At 35.5% G+C, this 24,735-nt stretch overlaps 1 protein-coding gene across 4 annotated transcripts in view; it reads right to left on the bottom strand.

The window, feature by feature from the left end:
* Nucleotides 1–3,937, bottom strand: part of LOC138702818 (glutamate receptor 1-like) — a 789,302-nt gene extending 785,365 nt beyond the window's left edge. For all 4 annotated transcript variants that reach the window (XR_011332897.1, XR_011332898.1, XM_069830115.1 and 1 more), the window contains exon 1: nt 3,691–3,937. Coding sequence is in view for 2 of the 4 variants with exons in the window: in XM_069830115.1 (XP_069686216.1) it covers nt 3,691–3,805 (115 nt within the window). In the remaining 2 variants the exon portion in view is untranslated. The remainder of the gene's footprint in view (nt 1–3,690) is intronic.
* Between the last annotated feature and the right edge of the window lie 20,798 nt (nt 3,938–24,735).

The raw sequence follows: 24,735 nt of genomic DNA, 5'->3' as shown, positions 1-24,735 counted from the left end.
TTTAAAAATGGCCAACATTAATGAATTGAGGAGGATTTTATTCAATTTCTTTTAATATTTGAAGGGGTGAGAATGATATATTCGGAAACCACACACACAAAATTTTACAGTTTCTTCGGCGTATATTTACGTCATTTGTTGAGTAATTTTTATAATATCTTACTAGTAGCTTCCCCATAAGTTATGTGTAAGAAATGAACTCGCACAAAAAAAATTGTTGGCTTTGGTCTATCTCATTCTCATCCCTTCATTTCAATTATAATTTTCAGGAACCTGGTGTAGGCAATACATTTCTTTCCTGTTTTCATTAAGTCCACATACGAGTCTCTAAATGCGCTCAGTGTTGTTTTAGGTAGAGCTGATGTGCTGTCTTCTTAAACAGAATTCTGTTTTGAATGTATCGACGTGTTTGTATAGTTCCGCCCTATATGGTGCCCCCCCGGAACCTAATGCAAGCAGATCTGGTTTCCAAGGTAGCAACCACAACCACACGTGTTGTTGAAGAGTAACAAAATTACTTGCAATTTAAATCGATTTAAAATTGAAAACTAGTGTGATTTCTTATAGTTGTAACATAAAATTGTGTGATATATTTGTAACGTAATTGTTGTAAAAATATATTTCTTCATAGTCCTAATCTTTAATTAATTTCTTTCCGAGAAACTGAAATATGTCTTGCAATTTAAAACCGAATAATTCTGAAATTAGTGTTATTGACATTTTTTGCATTTCAGTTTATGACGGGCGATACTTGTACAGATGTAGTGACAGATCGTGAATGTGTTAAAATCCAGACTTGGGAGCCATCAACCGAGTCAGTCAGTTCCAACATTGTTTTATGTAGGGAAATGCGAGTCTTAAAATGAGAATTATGATTTATTAATTACACAATATATTGAATTTGTTGAGAGCAGAGCAGAGTTGGGGCATTTAAATGTGAATCAGATTTAAAATGCATGCAGGCTGTTGATATGAGGTGTGGAAAGAGAGGGAATGAAACCGTGACTCACCACAGTTCCTGATCAGTTTCCAACATATTACACTGTCAAAAGGTTTACAGTACTTCTACGTTTCAGTGCGTTCATTTTTATTAATAGTGAATTCAATTCGTAGCTTAATGACTCCAATTTCATATTTTTTACATAATTTCTGATCCAGCATAACTTAAATAACAATGTAATGCTTCCTACATTTTTAAAGTCTCAGATCTCCACGTATTCATGTAACCTGTCTATGTTTTTTTTTTTTTTTTTTTTTTTTTTTTCTTTAATGTCTGTGCTATTCCGATAATATGAATATTTTGGATACTTCTTCTAGAATTTTATCTCATAACATTAAACGTGAAGGCCTACATAGCAATCATAGCAGAATATTCCTCTGTTTATCTTTTCCTACCCGGATGTAGCAAATGGTATTAAAGCTCATAATTTGATAGTAATAATGTAAATGTTTTGTGATGCTTGTAGCACTCTCTTCATCAAAGTTCACTTAAACGACCGTATTGCGATGTTTACAGAACAGAATGTTAACATGTAGGCTATTACGTTTCCCTCTTTAATGTTGTGTATGGATGTTCAACATGAAATAACGGCCACTCACAATATTAAACATGTTCGTGGCTTTCCACCGCTATCTTAGTTGATGTCTCAAGTCATATCCTAGTGCGATACTGATACATGCATCTTAATCTTCCACATTGCAGGCGTGTCTAGAATTGGCGTTCCTAATTTAGACCTGAACAGTTTCCCGATAGTTGTAATATTTTACTGCATTAGGCTCGGAAGCAGTCAGTATGTTATAACTGGAACTTGGAAAATTGAGGTGACCAAAATTTTGTTTCTGGGCCTTACATTGCAAATGAATTATTTACCGTTAGTAAATGTTGAAGAGAATGAAGGAGATCATGTTGCTGTGTATAGACGCAGTGCTTTATTGACGTTGAGCAGCGTGATGTGCTCACGCAACGTGTGGTTCATCCTAAAACAGTACCCATAAATCTAAAAACGTTACTCTATATGCGGACTTACTACTTTCTCGTTTGAAATTTAGAACATTTTAAAAATAAAGAGCTCTTAAAATTAACTTAAATGTAATAGATAATTGTTAAAAAACCAATTTCGTAATAATGTTTTTATTTTCACCGTTCTGCTGGTTACAACGCGCCTGTTACGATTTTTAATACAGTTACGAAAAAAAAACTTAATGTTGACATGTTGCTGAAATATGACTAAGTTTTTATTAAACAGATGTATAATAATTTTAGAATGACATAACTGCGTGAATATTACAATGCCTAGAAATGTGTAATATATTCAAATTGTGATTTTCTCTAATATAATACAAATTTAAATGTCACGAAATTCCTTCATGTGACTTAAAAAAATAATTTCTTCTGTGTTAAAGTAAAACTGAAATGGTCCAAGATCTGTAATAGGTTTGTGGATGTTCACTGTGCGTGTGTGAACAGAACGTTAAATCGTCCATCTCTCCATGTAGGTCTAAGTGACAAATTTACAAATTTATTTTCTCATGATTAATATGTAAGCGTAGCTTACCGCTTGCGACTGACTTTCAACAATGCTATTTTCTTGTAAAAAATTATGTAAATATAGTCTGCAGTACCTTAACGTCTCACAGTTTTATTTACCTATGCAAAAATAACGTGCCGATGTTATTAGTCTGTGTTGTAAGAGATAATTAGATGTAACTACTGGTACCGTGTCCAGATGTATGTGATAATAGTGAATGACGAATATACCGGTACCGTCTCTCTCTCTCTCTCTCTCTCTCTCTCTCTCTATATATATATATATATATATATATATATATATATATGGCAATTTTAGTGAATAGTACTCTTCATATTATGAAGAATATCCCGGCGACTATCTCCTAATAATCAATATATCAACGGAAAAATCTTCTTTTCTCATTTTAAACAGTATAGTTGTCTAATTTGTGAAATTTACTTGCGCAATATCTTATTCTTATTTTAAATTGTAAGTAAAAGACGTTCTAGAGATATACGTGTAAGTGAATTTTAACAACGTAATTTTCTTACGTAAAATTGATGCAGGCATTATTCTCTGATGTCTTTGAAAATGAAATTTAATCACGTCATTTTCATACTTAAAATGTAGCAGCAATTAATACGTATTATATTTAAATTGTCTCTGGTATGAAGCTGCATAAACAACGGATTGATTTCTTTCTATCTAATTAAAGTAATTTTCTCATGTAAGTTTTTGAACCTTAAAACGCAATATTATTATCTACTGATTGGTGTAGAACTGACGTCATGAAATGTAAAGGCCTAAACTCTCCGCTCGACAATATTCCCTTCTACATAAACGTACAATGTTGTGATATGTATGTTAGTTCTGTTTTAACACTCGCATGTTTATGAAAGTGATATTTAGCTAGTCAGTTTCAGCTCTAATGATGTCATTGTAATATTAATCTAATACGTTCATTAGTGCTGCTTTAGGGTCTAAAATTTGTGTTAATTTCTAGTGTTTTAAACATTACGATCTTATAATATCTACGGACATCGTAATATTTTCTAATGATGTTAATTTATAAATAATTGCGATGTGCCACACAAACTGTTTGTAATGTTAGTTGAATGCAAGTATGACGTAAATGTCCGACACGTTGGGGGCACGAACTGCGTCGACATGTCGTACTCACCGATGTCGATCCTGTCGGCGGCGCCGCTCAAGGGCAGCAGCAGCAGCAGCAGGGCGAGCGTCGCTGAGGCCATGACGACGCTCCTAGCGGCGACGGCACGCATCTCGGCGGTCATGTTGAGCAAGGAGCACCAGCATCCCTCCGTCACTGGGGATGCTCCGCGCGTATCCTGGCTGCTACTGAGGCTGCAGCGACGCCCGGCGACGCCGCACCAACCCCTCGTGACGTCACCCAGCCTCCTGCTACAGGAGCCACACACGCGCAGTCACTGTTTGCTGTGCTACGATATCACTCTCAGTTCGCAGGTGTTGAGAAATGTGGCAACAAGATGTCACGGTGCCGGCTGCTTGCTTTCTTTCAGAAAATGTGCGCCAATGCTACAACGAAACCGCAGCTGCTTATCTATACTAATAATAAATCTGTAGCCGAAATTTTTCTGGTAGTTTTCGATTTTCCAAAATAATTGGTCCTAACATATATAATTAACCGCCCTGAAACCGAAAATCGCTTTTTTGAAATTTTTGTTTGTATGTCTGTCTGGATGTTTGTTACCTTTTCACGCTATAATGGCTGAATTGATTTATATGAAAATTGGAATATAAATTAAGTTCGTTGTAACTTAGAATTTAGGCTATATGGCATTCAAAATACTTTATTTAAAAGGGAGGTTATAAGGAGGCTTGAATTAAATAAATCGAAATAGGCCTATCTCCCTTATTATTAATTTTCATGAAAAGTATTACATAACAAAAGTTTCTTTAAAAATAATTTGCGATAAGTTTTATTCCATGCAAAATTTTGATAGGACTGATATTTAATGAGATAAATGAGTTTAAAAATTACAATAACGCCATCTAAGGCGCTGTAATGAAATAAAAAACAAACGACTTCGTCTATAAGGGGCCTTGGACAACAACAATCGAAAGCTATGAAACATAGCCTACAGAGAATGTTTCTGTGTTTGTATGAAGTAATATCGGAAGCTAAATTAACCGATTGGTGTAATTAATTATTATTTCATCATTGGAAAGTGTAGTTTCTCTAGATGGACATAATGCTATAATGTTATTACAGTAACTTCTGAGTGAATCGAGGACAGGTAGGATTAAAATAGCTTCTTATGCACAGAAAACTTGATAGGCTATTCTGTACATTCGTTTCCTGTATTTCCTGAAATAATTTTTATAACCGAATTAGTGTCTCTGGATCAAAATGATCGCATTTTAAGTTTTTAAATACAATTTAAATTAAGCAACATAATAAACGATTTATGCTTCTATCAAACACGAATGTTCCCTGGATCAAACGTCCTATTTTAATTATGTAATTACTTTATATTTATTTCTAACAGGTGCAGCGGAGCGCACGGGTATGGCTAGTCCATAAATATAATCTTTTATTCCATAGAGAAGTTTTTATTCAACATTCCCCGAAAGTAATCACATTACTTCACCAAACAGTAATTATTTACCCTAATAAATATCAACATTGTAATTACTCGTGGTTTATGAAAGGAACGCTACTTTTGGCGGGAAAAATTGTCATAAGAAATAACAAATCTTTCCTGAAACAAAATTAGATTTTTACGAAGTACTAGATAATATTTTTCGAAATAAATGATTAACACTGATTCGTTACCGAATATCGATTCCTTGCAAAGTAAATGAAAGCTAATTGTAGAAGAATGTGACAATTGCTTGCTCAAAAAAGAAACTGATTGATATTCATTACGGAAGAAATATTGATAATCGACAAAGTATTGGTAATTCGTTAGCAATGTGAGAGATATCGATACCGTAGAAGAGGGTAAAGTCGATCAAAATTTTGAAATTTTTTATGATATTGAGGTTATGCAATGGAGTGAAGTTCCTTAGAAAATAGCATTTTGTCGTCATATCCTTCACTTATGAAGACACATTACAGGAATTGAAATACAATCTATCAAAAACTGATTTTTTTTATTTGACTTGTGATCGAAATTACCTGCTTAAGTAGGGTAAAGTCGATCACCATTGAATTTTTAGTTTAAGATCGATTTTAAAATATTGTGGAGTAAAGTCGATCACTGTTTATGTTTGTAAAAAACAAATTAAGTGTATTACTTATTATATTTTATTTGTTGTAAGGGGTGTAAAAACAATAATAATCTTCAATATATTCCTATAGCATTATATACTGCATCTATTGTTACTGTGATCATACTATTCGATACAATTAGGCCTATAGGTCTCCAGTGTACAAACGTGACTATGATTGGCAACTTATAAAACATAAAAACACATTTTAATACTTCACATACCAACAAACAAAGATTTAAAAATTCAAAATTTACATTGAAATACCACCCTTCAATTATAATCTAAAATGCAATTCAACATTGCTTAGGTTTATGTCAGATGTTATTTGAAATCTTCCCCTCCTCATGTCACTTTAGAAACTACGTTGTTCCCATAGTCAGGTACAGAGGGGTATACAAAATATGCTTCTTTGGCATTGCTTCTCTTACGCAAGAAATTCACCATAATTTCGTCTTCCTCTTTACTCACTATCCCATCAATATAAGCTATACTATGACTCTTTTCTGTTTATAAGTGTTAGTTGGAGGTATTTCGGTGAACAATTTATTCTTCCTGCTGGTCCTATCTGTTTCGAGTAGGTCGATGGCATGATCGACTTAACCCTACAAAGGTACAAGTTTTCTTAAAATATTAAGTTTCAATACAAACATTTACGAACTGCAAAACTATTCTTTCAGGATACAATCTCAACGAAAAGTACTTACGTATACTTCCTGTCTCCTTTCACTGCTGACGATAATTTAGAGTTTGTAAGACTTTGTTTTCATTTAAGAGAAAAAGTTGAAAATAACAATTTTCACTTCAACGGTAATTACACAGTGTTCCCATTTTTGGCATTCGCAGGCTTTTTGTTGTCCCTCTCGCTTACATTTGCAATGTCAGGCAATGAAGTCAGCAGAACAAAATTTTAACAAGTAACTGAGAGAATATATAGTTTTCAATAAAAATCGCAAATGATCGATTTTACACCCACTGATTGACTTTACCCACTTCTACGGTACCGGTACGCAAGGAAATATCAAATTTAAAGATGACCACTTATTACCGGATGAAGTGGAAATGCTTTATGGAAGAAATTAACATCGCGTAGCAGGAGCAAGTGAAGCTCGTTACTGATTTATTACAATAGTAGAAGATTGGAAGTATGAAAACAAATAAAAGCGATCCAGCAATATTCAACAAGAAGCGATGTGATCACGGAAAAAAATACGAAGTAGTGAACCGAATTTCTGATTCAGTTGGAGTCTCAAATTTTGTCGATGAAGTCAGTGTGGGCCATATATATTTTTAGTTGGTTATTTAACAACTCTTTATCAACTACTCGGTTATTTAGCGTCGATGGGATTAGTCATGGCGAGATGAGGCCGAGGATTCGCTCAGTCTCAACGTTGGCCTCAAATAACCCAGGTTAATTTTCCACCAAGATTATTCTGTGTCCTCTTTTTTGCGTGTTTTTGCGTTTGTTAAGTTAGTAAGTCCACTAGTTAATCAATTAATTATATTCAAGTGTTAAAGTGGTGTACGCAAGATTGAAAATGGATAATACTGGAAGTTATTGCGATGCGCATAAACAGGTTTTTACGTAAGTCAGTTGAAGTCAAATGTCTTAATTTCGTGGTTATAAAAATGTTTTTTTTCTGTCAAATCTGGAAGAGGAAAGTTCATCTTATTCAGGTGCGTGTTCATCCATGCAGACCTGCGTGTTCGAACCTGATGAGTATGACACGCGTAATAGTAAATCTGTACCATCATCGTGATCATCATCATCATCATCTTCTTCTTCTTTCTTGGGCTACAATAAGCACTATCCCTCCAGCATGTAGTGACGTAGCCAAGCTGTGATGTACAGCGCGCAATACGGCCGTTTCATGAAGTAATTGTTACCTTTTTTCCTACTTATTGATGTTATTCTAGAGCGGGTCTCTAAGAACGAGCGAATGTCTGAACGCTGTGTTAGCCACAGACTTAGACACTTTCATATATCAGGCTTCTTGCTGCCTAGTTAATTAATTTCCTCGGGACCCACGCACAGGCTGTGACGTCACGATCAATCTGCGTGGAGCTGTACAGATGTTCAATACTGTCATCCCAGTGGCGGTTGTCCGTTGATAAGTTTGAATCGCCGAATTGCCTATATATAAATTTAATGCTTTCATTTTATCGTTTGTAATAAATTATAATTTGTAATTTTGTATCATCACTCTTCTGTCAAAAAATCTGAAAGTTAGAATTTATAAAACAGTTATATTACCGGTTGTTCTGTATGGTTGTGAAACTTGGACTCTCACTCTGAGAGAAAAACATAGTTTAAGGGTGTTTGAGAATAAGGTGCTTAGGAAAATATTTGGGGCTAAGAGGGATGAAGTTACAGGAGAATGGAGAAAGTTACACAACACAGAACTGCACGCATTGTATTCTTCACCTGACATAATTAGGAACATTAAATCCAGACGTTTGAGATGGGCAGGGCATGTAGCACGTATGGGAGAATCCAGAAATGCATATAGAGTGTTAGTTGGGAGGCCAGAGGGAAAAAGACCTTTGGGGAGGCCGAGACGTAGTGGGAAGATAATATTAAAATGTATTTGAGGGAGGTGGGATATGATGGTAGAGACTGGATTAATCTTGCTCAGGATAGGGACCGATGGCGGGCTTATGTGAGGGCGGCAATGAACCTCCGGGTTCCTTAAAAGCCAGTAAGTAAGTAAGTAATTTTGTATCATCAGTGCCCATCAACACTGTTTGTCCTGGCGCTCGGCCTCTTAAGAAACTTACACATTTACCGGCACCCGCAGTCTGCGAGACCAAACACAGACGTAACTACGTATCTCGTTGCTAGGTGTCGACACTTGCATGGGATGAAGCCATTATGAAGCACCTGACGCCATCTCGTTGCTACCAAAACATTGCAAGGTTGCTACTACGTTATAGATAGATTTGTTTATTTCAGGAGGTTATTTTACAACGCTTTATCAACATCTTAGGTTATTTAGCGTCTGAATGACATGAAGGTGACAATGCCGGTGAAATGAGTCCGGAGTCCATCACCGAAAGTTACCCAGCATTTGCTCATATTGGGTTGAGGGAAAACCCCGAAAAACCTCAACCAGGTAACTTGCCCCGACCAGTTACAGATAGAGGATCCTATGTTAAGGAATATGAGAGGTCCCCAATTTCCTGAAAGAGTCAGTTTCTTTTTTTCTTTCGTAACACAAAATCGCTAACCATGCATTTTTAGAAAAAAAAAAAATGTCATCGATAAATTACATACATACTTAAAGGTTGTTTAAAGTGATGTCTTCAAAATACACTTTGGTACTTAATGGACTGTAAGATTAAAACAACGCTTTGACCTTGTGTTACCGCTAGTCCCATAAAAACCTACAATAATTATTTCAATAGACTGAATAATTTCCTTTGAATTAATAACGCAACCTGTTGCTTAATGAAAGTTAGATTGCCAATGTTATCCACTCTCTTCCTCTTGCCAATCTATATATATATATATATATATATATATATATATATATATATATATATATATATAATTTGAACTGGTAATGGAAATTACGGGAAAACGGCTGAACGGAGTTTAATAAATGACCCCTCATTTTGAAGCTTGGAACTCAAAGCTTTTCGGAAAAATAGTAGTTTTCAGTGAAATGTCAATTTTCCTACATAATTTTCCTATTTTCCAAAATCCATGTGTTGTCAGTTTTGAGAACTAATTTTATTGAATCACGGCTGACTTGATGGAATTTCAGAACAAAACAAAACACACACTACAATAAACAATAAGCTATTACACGAAGGCCTGCAGGATTGCCGACATATTTAGAGCTCAAATTCAATTTGTCATTAAAAATAATTTACAGATCTCATTCTGCGGTGTATAATTTTGTGAGTACAGCTGTGTATTGGATATTCAAATGTACGAAACTTGAGGTGGTTTGATGACATTATTACCATTTTAGAAATTACATATTATTATGCTTAATGTCATGATGCGTCTATTTTTCATTAATTATACATATTAATGCTATATTGATGATATGAAAGTGAAACTTTTGAGGTTATGTAAGTAAATGTAGAGAATATCTTAATTTAGATCTTCATTTCTATAATTTACTGAGTGGCTGCTATATATAACTACAAAACTTACGTAAGATAATAATATTGTTTTTAAAAATCAAATATTTTTATAGTTCTTAATTAAGTGGGGTTGGGTCTTTTTCATATACTTAAAGGCGGTGTAATGTAGATATTGATATGTGTCATTGTCTTCAGCATTGGCTCTAGAGAGCGCAAAAAAATACAGTTCCTAAGGAAAGACCAAAAGATATTACTTACTAATAAAATAAGAGGCCTACAAAATTTCGTAGTCTCCAGATCATTTCAGCATGATCTCTTAGTAGGATAAAATGATTTTACGCTCTACATTTCAAGTTCTACATGCAGCAGCTATACGAAAATGCTATTGTTCGAAAGCTTAGCAAACCTGACATTTTTTTAACTTTTTCCTACAATCCACAATGACCTGAAATAGCTACTGCTATCGTCCTGACATTGATACTTGCGTTTCCGCGTTGAAACTAAAAAACTGAAGGTGGATAGGTTCAAAAAAAGTATGTGGCCTAAAAATCCATTCAGTGGGAGTATGTTTCATTATTATGGAAGCAAATAACTATCAAAATGTCAAGTATTCTTCATTGAAAATAAATCTGAATCGCTGATCTAAAATATGAGCCGTTGTCAACTGGGAGAAACCGTAAGGCCCGTACACCCAGATAAGTCTTCCTTGAAAAGTCTCCTATTAAAACTAAAATTGATATTTTTCTGCTTGCAAGAGAGTTCGATTTTATCATGGAAATAATTTCTTATGCATTTCAGTATGTGCACAAAATCTGAGAATGCCCTTTTCTTCTTCTTCTTCTTCTTCTTCTTCTTCTTCTTCTTCCGTTGAACGGATTAGGAATATAGTATTATGCTGAAAATATTTTCCATTGATAATTAAGACTTCTAGGCCTTTCTATTTGACTGCCATCACAAGTGAAATCGACTACTCTCGTCCCAACTGCTTCTAATTGTAGTATAACTTGTATAAGAATTTTAGCGAGAATGTCATCTGGAGTAGCGTTCTGCTAGCGTAAATAGTAATTGGTTGAATCCAATCTTGCATGAATACTAATGCATGATTTGCTAATTGTTTCTTTTGGACATCAGTCGTGAGATCTCCGAAATCAACAAATACGTCCACTTTAAGGGAATAATTATTAAATTGAAATTCTTCTCTGAGTTTGACCTCATCGAATATTACCATTCCTGAACGTTTATTTTCATATATTCCATCATTTCGGTAAATTAGGGAAAATGTGAGGTACAACTCTTGGTTGTAATTTTCAACGCACTCGCGGTATTTCTGTCTTACGACTTTTTATATTAAAACAGTCTGATCGGTTATTTACCGAAAGCTGCCTATTTTTCCTCGGAATCGCTCTGGCCCATTTCCCAAACTCATCTTTTTCTTTGGGAGATGAAAAGAAATGTCTTGTTACACTATTTGTACTGTATTCCAATCTACAACCCGGATCAAAACAGTACTGCATTTTTGTAATTATTATTTTGTAAACCACCACACAATATTCTTTTGTCACTGGTTAATTCAAAGCACAACAAATTGAAGGCATCTACATAACCCTCAACAACAAAGCATATTAACAACCCCTAGCAACTTTAATCATTAAACGTGTGAGAAATATATTTTCGACGTGTCTGACTCGAGCCCCTACCACGCCATAGCGGAAAAGTGAGAAATATGTTCCCAGATTGAAGCAGCGGAAAGCCGCCATTTGTTGGTAGAAAACGCGCGGGATTTCGAAACCGCTATTTGAATACGCGTTGTATTGCGTACCCGAAAGCTAAATGTTTTTTATTTACAGGAACAATACTTACTTTCCGATATACCTTTAATAACATGTTTCTGCTGTGAGCAGAGTTGCTAGGTTTTCTGCGAGGGAAATCGGGATATCAGAAGCTGACTTAAGACATTAGACTTATCATCACTTTATCATAAGATTTATAATTGTATTCTGCAAAGTAATGTTTGCGTGCTTTTAATGTAACATTCGCCTCCTTGAGAAACACTAAAATACGAAGGACACACAGTACAGTGAATACTATAGGCTAATCGTTTTTTCTTTTATTGACCACGAATATGTTTTAACCATTCGCTACTAAATTACAGTAACTTTGCAACTTTTCTTTTTCGGGTCCGGTACTGCAACAGTACATCTGACAATGAATCCATGTTTAAACATAGTTCATTAAACTATAAGACGCAGCAATTGTGTGTGTCTGTTATTAGTGTAAAAATACGATATCAAAACGCTATCTTTTTTGTCATTCAACGCACCTGAACTACACAATGTTTATTAATTGAGAGAGCAGCAACTAGGTACCGAAACGGATTAATCAACGATGCTGTAGAACTAGGGGAACTATTATCTTGCGAGTAGAGTTACCTTACGGCAATCAGCTGAGTTACCTCACAGACTTACTAAATTTCCTCGGGTTACCTCTATGTTCACAGAGTTACCATTTGAGTCAATATATAAATAAAAATATCGGTTAATAGGAAATTCAGACTAATTTGTTTAAATTACGTCCTAAGCTGTTATCTCTCAAATCGGAACTTTTACCAATCTCGACTCGCTTTATCGGGATTTAACCAGGAAATTGGGAGAATCCCGCCTAAATTGGGATACCCAGCAACTCTGGCTGTCAGGCTTTCATCATTTTCATAGGAACTCTGAATGCGAATATTCATATCCACGGTTAATGAAAGGATTTTTACTTTTTAATTTAATCTGTAGGTTAAACTGCTATATGAAGTCAAAAAGCATAATAAGCATAATAATAATAATAATAATAATAATAATAATAATAATAATAATAATAGTAATAATCAGTCATATTAAAATATTAACGTTTTATAATTTATACAGTTTCTGTATCTTTAAATTCGGCGAATAATTATCTGTTTGAAGAAAATGAAGGATATGGAGTGGATGAAGGACAATAACAATCTATATGGTAATAACGTAGTTTGAAAGTAGTTCGAAATGAGTTGAACAAATTGAATGATTCGTTGTAAGGTAGAAATTCTCTCTGCGGATTACACCTATCCACATACTGTTAAGGGAATCTTTATTCAAAGGAGACCTAAGCATAATACAGTCGTTTAAGTACAATACTTTGTCTTCTGTAACGTAATACGGAGCAAAAATCGTCGTAGAAATGAAAGATTACTAATCAGTGAAATGTAACATTCCTTCCTTCTTTATCTTTACATCCGTGTATATTGCTGCAATTAAAAACAGCGCACGAACGAACCATAGCTATTCAGCTCAACCAAACAAATGGCCGCTCGTCGGCTGTTCAATTTGGGAGCATAACACTAGCGCCAGTGAGCGGTCTAGTGGTTATTTAGTAAGTCTATGGTCTGACTTCAGACAACCGATAGATCCTAGCGATCGAAGCGCCACTAGTTGTCAGGTCCGCCACCGACAATGGGAAAGCATAGAAGTGCGTACACTATTTCTTCTATTCGCCTGGTTATGATAACGGCACGCACGATATGAAGAAGAAAGGAGAAAAGAGGTATAAAGAGTAGAAAGACAGGAAGCAAGAGAAAAAATGGAAGGAGGTAATAAGTAAATAAATGGAAGTGGACGTAATGAAGGGAAGTGGGCTTACCGAGCCGTGCAGTTGATGCAATCAGCCGTGAATGAAGTCAGCTGCCGGTTTGTGTTTTAAAGTCTGTGCTGGTGTACAAATCCATTAGCGAACCAAGTTTGATGGGACAGGTCGTTCACCCCTTTCAACCCTCGAGTTGGGGGAGGAAGCAAGCGAAAGGAAAACAGTTTCCACATCACAGTGCGAAAGGAAGAGTGAAACGGAAGGAGTTAAGAAAGAAAAGAGGAAGAGAGGAACGGAGGGAGTTGAGACAGAAAAGAAGAGAGGATATAATAATAATAATAATAATAATAATAATAATAATAATAATAATAATAATGGCTTCATTTAACCTGGCAGAGTTAAGGCCGCCGTAAGGCCTTCTCTTACACTCAACCAGGATTAAAACTTGCTTACACAGTTGAACAAAAAACTGGATCGGAATTAAGTAATTACATACTGATACAATTTAGGTAGATAATGAGATCAAAAGAGGCAGTTACATAAAATTTACCTCATAAAATAAAAATAAACATAGTGGAATACATATTAATGTTGTTAGAATCAAATACGAATCACATAAAAACAGAAGCCGATAATTCAATAAAAAAGATGTACACAGTAAAAATAAAAATAAACACATTAGTATACATATTAGTATTAGATTACAATTAAGTAGGATTTACATAATTGAGCCAGAAACCGACAATTCAATAAAATGAACACAAAAAATAGATTAACAAAAAAAAAAAAAACAACACAGTGGGATACATATTGGCGTTAAGTGATAAACACGATTTAGATAATAAAAATAAGAAACAAAAAAAAAATAATAAATATAGTGGAACACATTCCATTAAATATTTGCAACGCGTTAGGTCTGGCAACTCATCATAAGATATTTTTCTAATTTACATTTAAAGGAAATTAAAGTTCGGCAGCCCTTGACTTCAGGCGGCAGAGAATTCCAGTGACGAGAAGTACCAACAGTGAAAGATGAAGACTAAAGAGATGATGTGTGCAGTGGTATTTCTAGCGTGTTATCATATTGTGACCGAGTATTTAAGTTATGATACCGACAAAGACTGTGGAATCGGACAGATAAATAAGAGGGAGTAGAGGTGTAGTGTTTCTGGCAGAGTACAATAAAACGGTGTAAAAGGTTTTAATATGCTTTACTATATTTCATGTTAGGCCTAAAGGGTAATTTTTTTTTAATGTTGAATTGCGGGCGGTGTTTACAAACGACATTCAGCACCAGCAAATTCAACAAGAGAAAATGTTTTGGCCGCCGCCGTACAGGGAATGAAAAGTAACTCTCCGGAAGTGTAATTCAATCGGTATTTAGGCTATATTAAAACATAGGCTATGTTCAGAGGGGAATTTTCTTTGCCCGATTGGGAATGAATACAGAAATGCAGAAGTTACGGAAAAAATCCAGTAGAAGAAAATTCTCCGGCTTCTACCCCCCCCCCCAGTTCGAACACTGACTCCAGGTAAACTTTCTTGTTAGATATATAATTAAGTTGGTCTTATAAATATTGAATTAAGACTCATCAGTCTGGAGTGATAATTGAAAATAGATCGTCGATAAACAGCTATTTTTATTTTCTACCCGTTTCAGAACATAAATAAAATAGGTATTGGGTATTATCAATCCATTTAAATACAAACATAGCGTGGACAACTTCTATCCACCGAGTGATAGAGCGGAAGGATGTTGGAGCTGATTACGCAACCAATAAATTTTTAAACACAGCATTAATTGAAGAGTTTTCGGAAAATTTAAAGCAAAAAAAAAAATTATACACGTATTGAAAAATCGTCCAAACCCTCTGTTACAAGTTTAATCGTCAAACATAAACAATAAAACCCAAGTAGTACCGGCAACATCTTTATAAATTCAACAGAGATTAACATCAAAGACTGAACAATGTGAAAGAGGTTATGAATTAAAGTAGGAGTCAAAAGCAAGCCAGCTTGTAGACTTTCAGTGCAACAAGATGTATCGCTTTACGAGCAGCACCCACCTGACAGAACGATGAAGTGACCTTGATTCAAAAATGCAGAGTGAGAATTGAGAACATGATCGATTGAACTTGAGATCAATCACATGAGATCATTAGCAGGAAACTGCTAGAATGATGACAGGCAATGGAACGTAGAGAATTGACCGCGATCCATCGACTGCTGTTTAATATGAACAATTGTTAAATCTCTGTTATTTTGAGCTTCAAGTTAAATATGACGGCAAAACAGTTTATTGCTCTGTCAGAATACTTCAAGGGTGGGAATTGTGTTATTGTTCCAGACATTCCTCGAAAATCAATATGCGGATGTCAGAAACTGTCACGTAGGAAATCGAAGCATTCCACAAAGAGAAACGTATCGTTGTATATCGACTTCACTGGAGTATGTTTTAGAACTCCATTGCTTTGATTTTCAAGTTATTAGTTTGAATTTTGTAATTTAATTTTAACGAAAAAAGAAGGAACTCTCATGGCCAGTTTGTCCAAGTAATGTTTAATTTTGCTTAACGAATGTTAAATTAACAGTCTGTTTATTTTTAACGCTTTGTTAATGTATTTTCCATTTGTTCAACATAATTTTGTTTAAGATAACCAACACTTAACTATAACGTCTGTTACCACTATTTTAACTACTCAACAGCAGTTGGTAATGATTCTACACATGTAAGACAATTTTTGATTGGCTAAAATTAATCTTTAAAGTCTATATTATAGAGTGAGTCATGAAACTTGCATAAAATGACAACCTGTTATAGTAGGCCACGCTCCATAAACAAACAGTTGACAAATGAAGTTGTAGGTGACGTGCTGAATAATAATTACAAAGTAAGGTTATACTTCCTCATTGCTATTATGGATACGAAATACGAAAGAAATAAAATAACACTGATGTATTTAAACAGTCCAAAGTATTTTTTAAATGGTATATTACCAGTCATATGCTAAACATTCCCTACAGAGAGACACAAAATATTAATTTCGCAACTTCTGTTCGAACAGCTGTGGAGACATCGGCCATATTTAACTAACTGTTAAACGAGTTAACTGCCCGAAATCCTACATTTAAAATTAAGAAACTGTTAACAGTCTGTTAAACCAAACTGGTGTTGAAAACATACAATTTTATTAATTAACAAACTGTTTAGAGTTTAACAGTGGTTAAATTTTCTAACAATACTTGGAAAAACCGGCCATTAGGATATCGTTATGTTGAAAACACTGAGTTAGTATGTCATACATTCAAATGAATATGCCACTTTTTAAATTGTAAATAAAAAAAAACTTTTGGTGCTTGCTGCAACGTGTAAACCTTTCACATCATCCTTTTTGTACAGCCTGAAAAAATGTGTGGCATATTACAGCATTCACTTAGCACTTACTGAATGAAATCTGTTATTCAAATATAAGCAATGAAACTAATTTTACACTCTTTGAAAGGATATGGACAACGAAATTCATAGCTTCTTAGGATGTACCGGTACATATCCCCTCGGTTAAAATGCGCTCGAAATACGTGAAGCTAGATTAGGGTACGTACACGTTGGAGCAACGATAAACGATAAGAGAAACAACCTAGCGATGCTTTTTTGTTATCAAAGAATCAAGTGTTCAAATCGGAGCAACGAGAACGTGGGAAGCGAACATCTTTATTTATTACTAGAAGACATTCTATACATCCGCTTAAAGAAAGAAGATATGTACAAAATATTAGCTGCTAGGTTCTAAGTTAACGTAATCTAAACACATAAAAAATTGATCACATTTCGAGGGCTATCTTATTCCAAAGCTTATACGCCCATTGAGATGTGATTGGTTCTTTTGATCGACATCTATACGGTTCAACTTTTCTTTCATGATAATTGAAATATGCCGAAATAATCATAAATCCATTTATGCTCTGCTATATTGATAGATAACCAAGGATTATTATACAGTTTAATGTGATCGCAATCAAAGAATGAACGATAAGAGCGAAGAAAATGGAATTCTTCTTCTTCGTGGCTTTTACGTTACTCCAAAATGCGCACCTGAATAACAGTGCATGCTTCAGTTCTCTCTGATGCAGCATATCGTCGCTCTGTGCGTGCTAAGCCATGGATCGTTGGTTATGCTGAGAGCTGGATAACCGAACAGTTTGGTACGAACTTCTTACCTCTGCTAATAACTTCAAATGCCGATGTAATTCAAGGAAATGTAGCCATCAGTAGTGAAAGTGATGATAATGACAATAAATTTCCATTCTAAGAGCCGAATTCATAGTCAATACTTATAGTACGGAAACACTTAAGCAGTTGCTTATAATAATTTCCAATTCATAAATCCCACTGAAGTGAACGCTTATCCAAATAAGGTAGCTTGTCAGCTTACTCAAGTGTTCCTCATATGCATTGTAATCAGCTGATTCGGTATACAGTGGATGATGATTATGATTTAATTTAATTTATTGAGTTCTATAATTAAAATGAAAATGAGTTTCGGCAAGCAAAAGATATATCAGAGATATGGAAAACCCTTTAGAGATGTATAATGATCAATGATGTATATGATACAGCAGCATTTCAGGTAGATTTAAGTGGCATCTTTTTTTCGAAAAGTATTCACGTCCCAACAAAGTGTTATTTATATTTTTGTTTGTATTCTACCCAAGGAATAAGCTGTTAAAATTTGCGTAATTATATCACTTCCACTTAGTTTAGCATAAAAATAACTTAAAAATAAATGAAAATGATTTACTTAGAGGAATATTTCCGGAGTTTGCATTAAACTCAACTGCAATTTTGTTCCATGTCAATTTCTTCTTTTGGAGAGAACAATTATCATTTTTTTTTTTTTTTTTTTTTTACTTTCGACGATATCTCCATATTTCATAACTAGTTATCTTAGCTCATTTCTTTCTTTTCTGTAAAATGCTTTCTGGACATCTTGTATAATTTTTAGCTCTATAATATTTACTTGTGTATTTGTGTATGACAATAATGCCGATTTAACAATTTGAAGGCGCTGGAAAACAATTGAATGTAGGAAAGCGCTCACGTCTAGCCATGTTGCCATATTTCTTTCGATGTCAAGGGAATGCTCAGGGCATATGAATGAGTAGCGTCTCTGCAATACGATCTGAAATAAGTGCTAAGGAAATGCTCATTACTGAAGTGTTTCCTCATTTTATAAGTGACGACTATCAGTTCGACCCTAATTCTGTATCTGAGTTCAATGAACGTTTTAAGTTAAGTGCAGTTGAAGTAGGAGGTCTTTTCACGAACACTGGACATAGATTTGAACATCCATCGAATCGACAAACAATATCGCGAGCATATGGGAAGACGGACACTTGCACCATCTCTAGGCTGAAATTGGTACTGTTACGCATGGAAAATTACGACGGTCATCTCGAAGTGGAATATTGACAAATGCATGATGAAATATTTTAAATCATCATTACTGTCGTTCCTTGCATCCAAGGAGGTGGATGTTCACGCGGTAATGGCTGGTCCGATTTATATGGAAATTGGAATATAAATTAAGTTCGTTCTAACTTAGATTTTAGACTATATGACATTTAAAATACGTTATTTAAAGGGGGGTTATAAGGGGGCCTGAATGAAATAAATCGAAATATCTCCCTTATTATTCATTTTCGTGAAAAATGTTACATAACAGACGTTTCTTTAAAACTGATTTCCGATAAGGTTTATTCTATGCAAAATTTCAATAGTACTGACATTTAATGAGATAAATGAGTTTTAAAATAACAGTGCGTTTTTTATCGCCAACTAACGGGATTAATGAAATAAAAATAAATAACTTCGTCTATAAGGGGCCTTGGACAACAACAAACGGAAGCTATTAACATATAGAGAATATTTCTGTGCTTGTGTGAAGTAATATCGGAAGCTAAGTAACCGATTTGTATAATTAATTATTATTTCATCATTGGAAAGTGTAGTTTCTCTAGATGGACATAATGCTATAATGTTATTACAGTAACTTCTGAGTGGATTGAGGACAGGTGAGATTAAAATGGCTTCTTATGCATTGAAAACTTGATAGGCTTTTCTATATATTCATTTCCAGTATTTCTTAAAATAATGTTTATGTACTACATTCGTTTTGATCACAGAGAATTAACGAACAACGCGAGTGTATTTATTTAGTATGCAGTAATAGTACATTAGCTTAGCAATCCATTATTTTATAATCCAAATTTTAACTATGCTCAACTGAATCGTGTTAAAATAGATAAAATGAATAAACTATGCAATAAATGCAATGCAAAAAACTGGGTAATGGCCAAGCTGATATGTTGCGCTGTTGTAAAAGTTGTTCCTGCTGAGATTGAAGAGCCTCCACAACAAATTAAAAACTTACTTATCTGAGTACGTCCGTTATCAACACGATTTTTAAATAATATAGTATAATATAAGACGGTACAACATCTTATTTGAAGTAGCATCGTTTGGTGCAAAAAAATACATAAAGTCAATTCTACGCCATCGTTTAAAGTTCAAGCATAGGCTTATCATTTTATTGGAAATCTCCTTCCAGCTTTGAGTTCTCACAAGTATATTTCATTTCAGACGCTGACCAATTGTGTATTAGGTCTAATATTATATCTATTTTACATTTTTAGTAGGTTATTTTACGACGCTGTATCAACAGGTTATATAGCGTCTGAATGAGGTGAAGGTGATAATGCCGGTGAAATGAGTCCGGGTTCCAGTACCGATAGTTACCCAGCATTTGCTCCTATTGGGTTGAGGGAAAACCCCGGACAAAGCTCAACCAGGCAACGTGCCCCGACCGGGATAGTATGAATCTTAAAAGTGGAGTTGACTGGACAACTCCAGGAAGTACTGCTTGATAATAACAGTTAAATTCGTAGTTTTGAAAATGATTCAGGAGCGAAGGACTCACAACATACAAAAAGCTATTATTCACTAAGAATTACAAAACTGTATTTAGATTTGTGAATATTTAATTCTAAGAAGTGCAGCGAAGTGCTCTCTGGACCAAAATGACCGCATTTTAATTATTTAAATACAGTTTAAATTAAGTAACATATTAAACGATTTATCCTTCTATCAAACACGAATGTTCCCTAGACCAAATGTCCTATTTTAATTATGTAATTGCTTTATATTTATTTCTAACGGGTGCAGCGGAGCGCACGGGTACGGCTAGTCCATAAATATAATCTTTTATTCCATAGAGAAGTTTGTATTCAACATTCCCCGAAAGTAATCACATTACTTCACCAAACAGTAATTATTTACCGTAATAAATATCAACATTGTAATTACTCGTGGTTTATGAAAGGAACGCTACTTTTGGCGGGAAAAATTGTCATAAGAAATAATAAGTCTTTCCTGAAACAAAATTAGAGTTTTACGAAGAACTTGATAATATTTTTTGAAATAAATGATTAACAGTGATTCGTTACCGAATATCGATTCCTTGCAAAGTAAATAAAAGCTAATTATAGAAGAATGTGACAATTGCTTACCCCAAAAAACTGATTGATATTCATTACGGAAGAAATATTGATAATCGATCGACAAAGTAATTGGTAATTCGTTAGCAATGTGAGAGATATCGTTACCGTAGAAGAGGGTAAAGTCGATCAAAATTTTGAAATTTTTTATGACATTGAGGTTATGCAATGGAGTGAAGTTCCTCGGAAAATAGCATTTTGTCGTCATATCCTTCACTTATGAAGACACATTACAGGAATTGAAATACAATCTATCAAAAACTGATTTTTTTTATTTGACTTGTGATCGAGTCACCTGCTTGAGTAGAGTAAAGTCGATCACCATTGAATTTTTAGTTTAAGATCGATTTTAAAATATTGTGGAGTAAAGTCGATCACCATTGAATTTTTAGTTTAAGATCGATTTTAAAATATTGTGGAGTAAAGTCGATCACCATTGAATTTTTAGTTTAAGATCGATTTTAAAATATTGTGGAATAAAGTCGATCACCATTGAATTTTTAGTTTAAGATCGATTTTAAAATATTGTGGAGTAAAGTCGATCACTGTTTATGTTAAAAAAAAAACAAATTAAGCGTATTACATATATTGTATTTGTTATAACAAGTGCAGCGGAGCGCACGGGTACGGCTAGTGCTGTTATATAAATTATGACACCTCGAATTTTACACTACAGTCATGCTGTAATACTGGTACCGTTGCAGGATGTGAATTATATGCAATAAAGAGCGAACTCCCGATTTGACGTGTTCGTTAGAATGACGCACCAGGCAACTCAACCTGCCATGATTTTTCTGGCGCTAAGGATGATATCTAATACAAATAGGTGACAGATCTAATCCCTCCCTCCAAACTTTACCGATTATTTTACTTAGCTTATTGTTCTAAGTTATTGACGTCCAAGTTTTCATTTCGTCGCCTTCTTCGAGATTTGGGTTCGCTTTCGACACTGTGGGGGCTTGCCTGCTCACATTGTTAGACCTGCTGACAGCTGTGCCCACAACAGCCTAAAACTTGGAACATTGAAATTCTTTTAAAATTCATCGTATATTTTTAACAGGGGATATAAGTAAACTCCTAGTTCACAGAGGTAACGGCTTCAAAGCTGGATAGCTGGTTGAAATGAGTGCACTGATTGCTTAATTAACATAGAGGCATTACCCTGGCTCCATCTCTATCTGATTGATCGGTGTGATATGCTATGGATAGCTTTACATACAACCAGCAAGTTGCAGATTCACAGCTGCGGTGTTACCTGACGCGGATGCAGTATGTAGGGCGGTTTTACGTAGAGATCAGCGAAGATCTGAGACTTGCCTTACAGCTGGGCAAAATCTCTGAAACACGCACGGAGGATTGGAAGCCAAACACGCCCTGCCTGAGTGCTTTGTGACCTTTGCCGAGAAATCTTGAAATGCAGGTGGATTCGCATGCCGGTCACGGGGACAGTGTTCTGTTGGAGACGTGTCGCCTGATGTTTTAATTAAGAGAGTTGAAATGCGAACTCTGGACTGAGCGCGCCGAGTCTGCAGACAGCGATGAAGATTGATAGCAGCCGGCCCAACAATTAGCATCCGGAGCGCGGGGCTACTCAAGTAGCGCTCCGAGCGGCAGCCTTCGAAACTTCCTAGTCTTCACGACCATCTATGATTCTATGACAGCGATGTCAGACACAGTGTTGCCAACTAGACGGAAATTCCGTCGAAATTGACGGAATTTGAACGTAGCGGACGGGAAAAAAATGGCTTTGACGGGTGACGGATTTTCTGGCGGGAATTACGATTTACATCGTCTTTTGACAGTTTTAGCAGCGTCATTTTTCATTGTTTCATTTTTGGGAGATTTTACATTTTATTTGAACAGCCCTGCCTGTGCCGTACTATGATTAAGAATGTCCTGCTTCAAATATGCTCGTAATCAAGTCAATGTTGACGAATAATTATTTTAATCAGATTTAGTAAGTAAGTTGTGTTAAAATTGCTTGTATATATATTGGGTATTATTTTTTCTTTTTAATTTTGACTGATTCTGACAGATTTCCAGGTGTTATACTGACGGGGATACAATTTGTGTTGGCAACACTGGTCAGACAGGGACTAAACGGAGCTGAACGCTCCACTAGACTGGTTGCGTGCTCCGGTGTTTCCACAGACATAAGCAAGTTCAAGCTCCGATCTAGTTCCACAACCGGCATTGGAGCTTACAACTCTGCCACTACTGCTCTGTGAGACCGAACATAAGTACGGCGAGCAAAATGTTCATGTTGGTCCTAACCTAGAGATTCTGAACACCGACTCTACAACGCTTTGAATTGGTGTCTTTTTACGGAGGGATTGTTGCAGAGTGCCCACCTCTCACTCATAGATTTGCATCAGACTGTAAAACGACCTTATCTTGTACAATCATTGTACCTCTTCCAGGGCCGTACGTAACTAACGGGCCCGTAAGCCGGGGAGGCGTGAACTCTGGGGGGGGGGGGGGACGGAAAACAGTCCTATATTATACGTGAAGACATTTAGGTTTTTAATAACATTAATTATAATTATTTATACTTTACAGCGTTCTTGCAACAGTTGTGTTTCTTTCAACATTCATTCCTCAATTTGCAATATATTTTTTTTTCCCCTGATGATGCAACGTTAATCCCCACCCCGCGAACGATTACAGAACGCAGAAGAACTTGCCACAGAGTTGCCACATTGGGCGATTTATCGGAATTTAGGCAGCATTGTCAAGTCGTCGAGCCGCCTTTTAGACTACCCCAAAAACTGGAGCGAAATTAGGTTACCGGTAGCCTACATGTTATTTCCTTTTACATGTTTACAATTTATTTTTCAGACCATTTCCTAAAATCGGAAGTCACTTTTTTTTTCTTTCGTTTCTGACTATCGTCGCATTATTCCCACCTCTGTATTCTAATACCAATTGCAAAATTAGAAAACACGACAAATGTGAAAAACAATATCGCAAAGCTTGGGAGAATTGGCCTGAATTTTAAGGCAATTTAAAAGTTTTCATATGCAAAAGTAATATCGTACAGGTGTTATTGAAGTCACGAGAGTTTTATAGGATTATCACCCATTTATATTTCATCCAGAAGCGAAAAATGAAAGCCTATACACTTGTCCTTGAATATTGTGTACTACATGTCCGAGTGGATTAGTTACGGCAGACGTCAGAGCCTCTTTCCCGTTATGCCGGCCTGTACCGTCCAAACGCGCGGGGATAGAAAGTTGTGCTTTATACTGAAGATAGAGTTGGACGAGCTGTATTCAACGCACTCATCGGCTTTGTTGTAACTATACGTACTGCGGAGTAATGGCGGCTAGAATGTCGGCGGAATAGTGGTTTTAATAAACCCTTCCCCTTTTTTTCTCGAAAATCAGAAAGTGTTCGCGATTGCCATTTTGATGCTATCGTGTAAGAAGCAAGTCAATGGGGAATACAGGGCCGCATCCCGTTCCTCGGTACGGCCATTATTTCCGGATTTAGAGACTCAAAAATTTTAGGTACCCAAAACTTGGGCCTAGAAAAAAGTGCGACGGATTTGCTGGATTTTTGCGGTGATTACTAGGGAAGATGCAGGGATGCTACAGTTAAAAGGGCGGGCCTCTGAGCCGCTTGGTTCTCCTTGTGTAGAAAAAAGTATGTTTTGGAACGTCAAAATGACCATTTTTTGAAAATTTGCCGGCCTCTCCCGACCAAACGCGCGGGG

This window comes from Periplaneta americana, chromosome 7 (genome assembly GCF_040183065.1).
Source record: "Periplaneta americana isolate PAMFEO1 chromosome 7, P.americana_PAMFEO1_priV1, whole genome shotgun sequence".
NCBI classification, from domain to species: Eukaryota; Metazoa; Arthropoda; class Insecta; order Blattodea; family Blattidae; genus Periplaneta; species Periplaneta americana.
The sequence above is the reverse complement of the archived record's forward strand: the minus strand, read 5'-3'. Positions and strand labels throughout refer to the sequence as shown.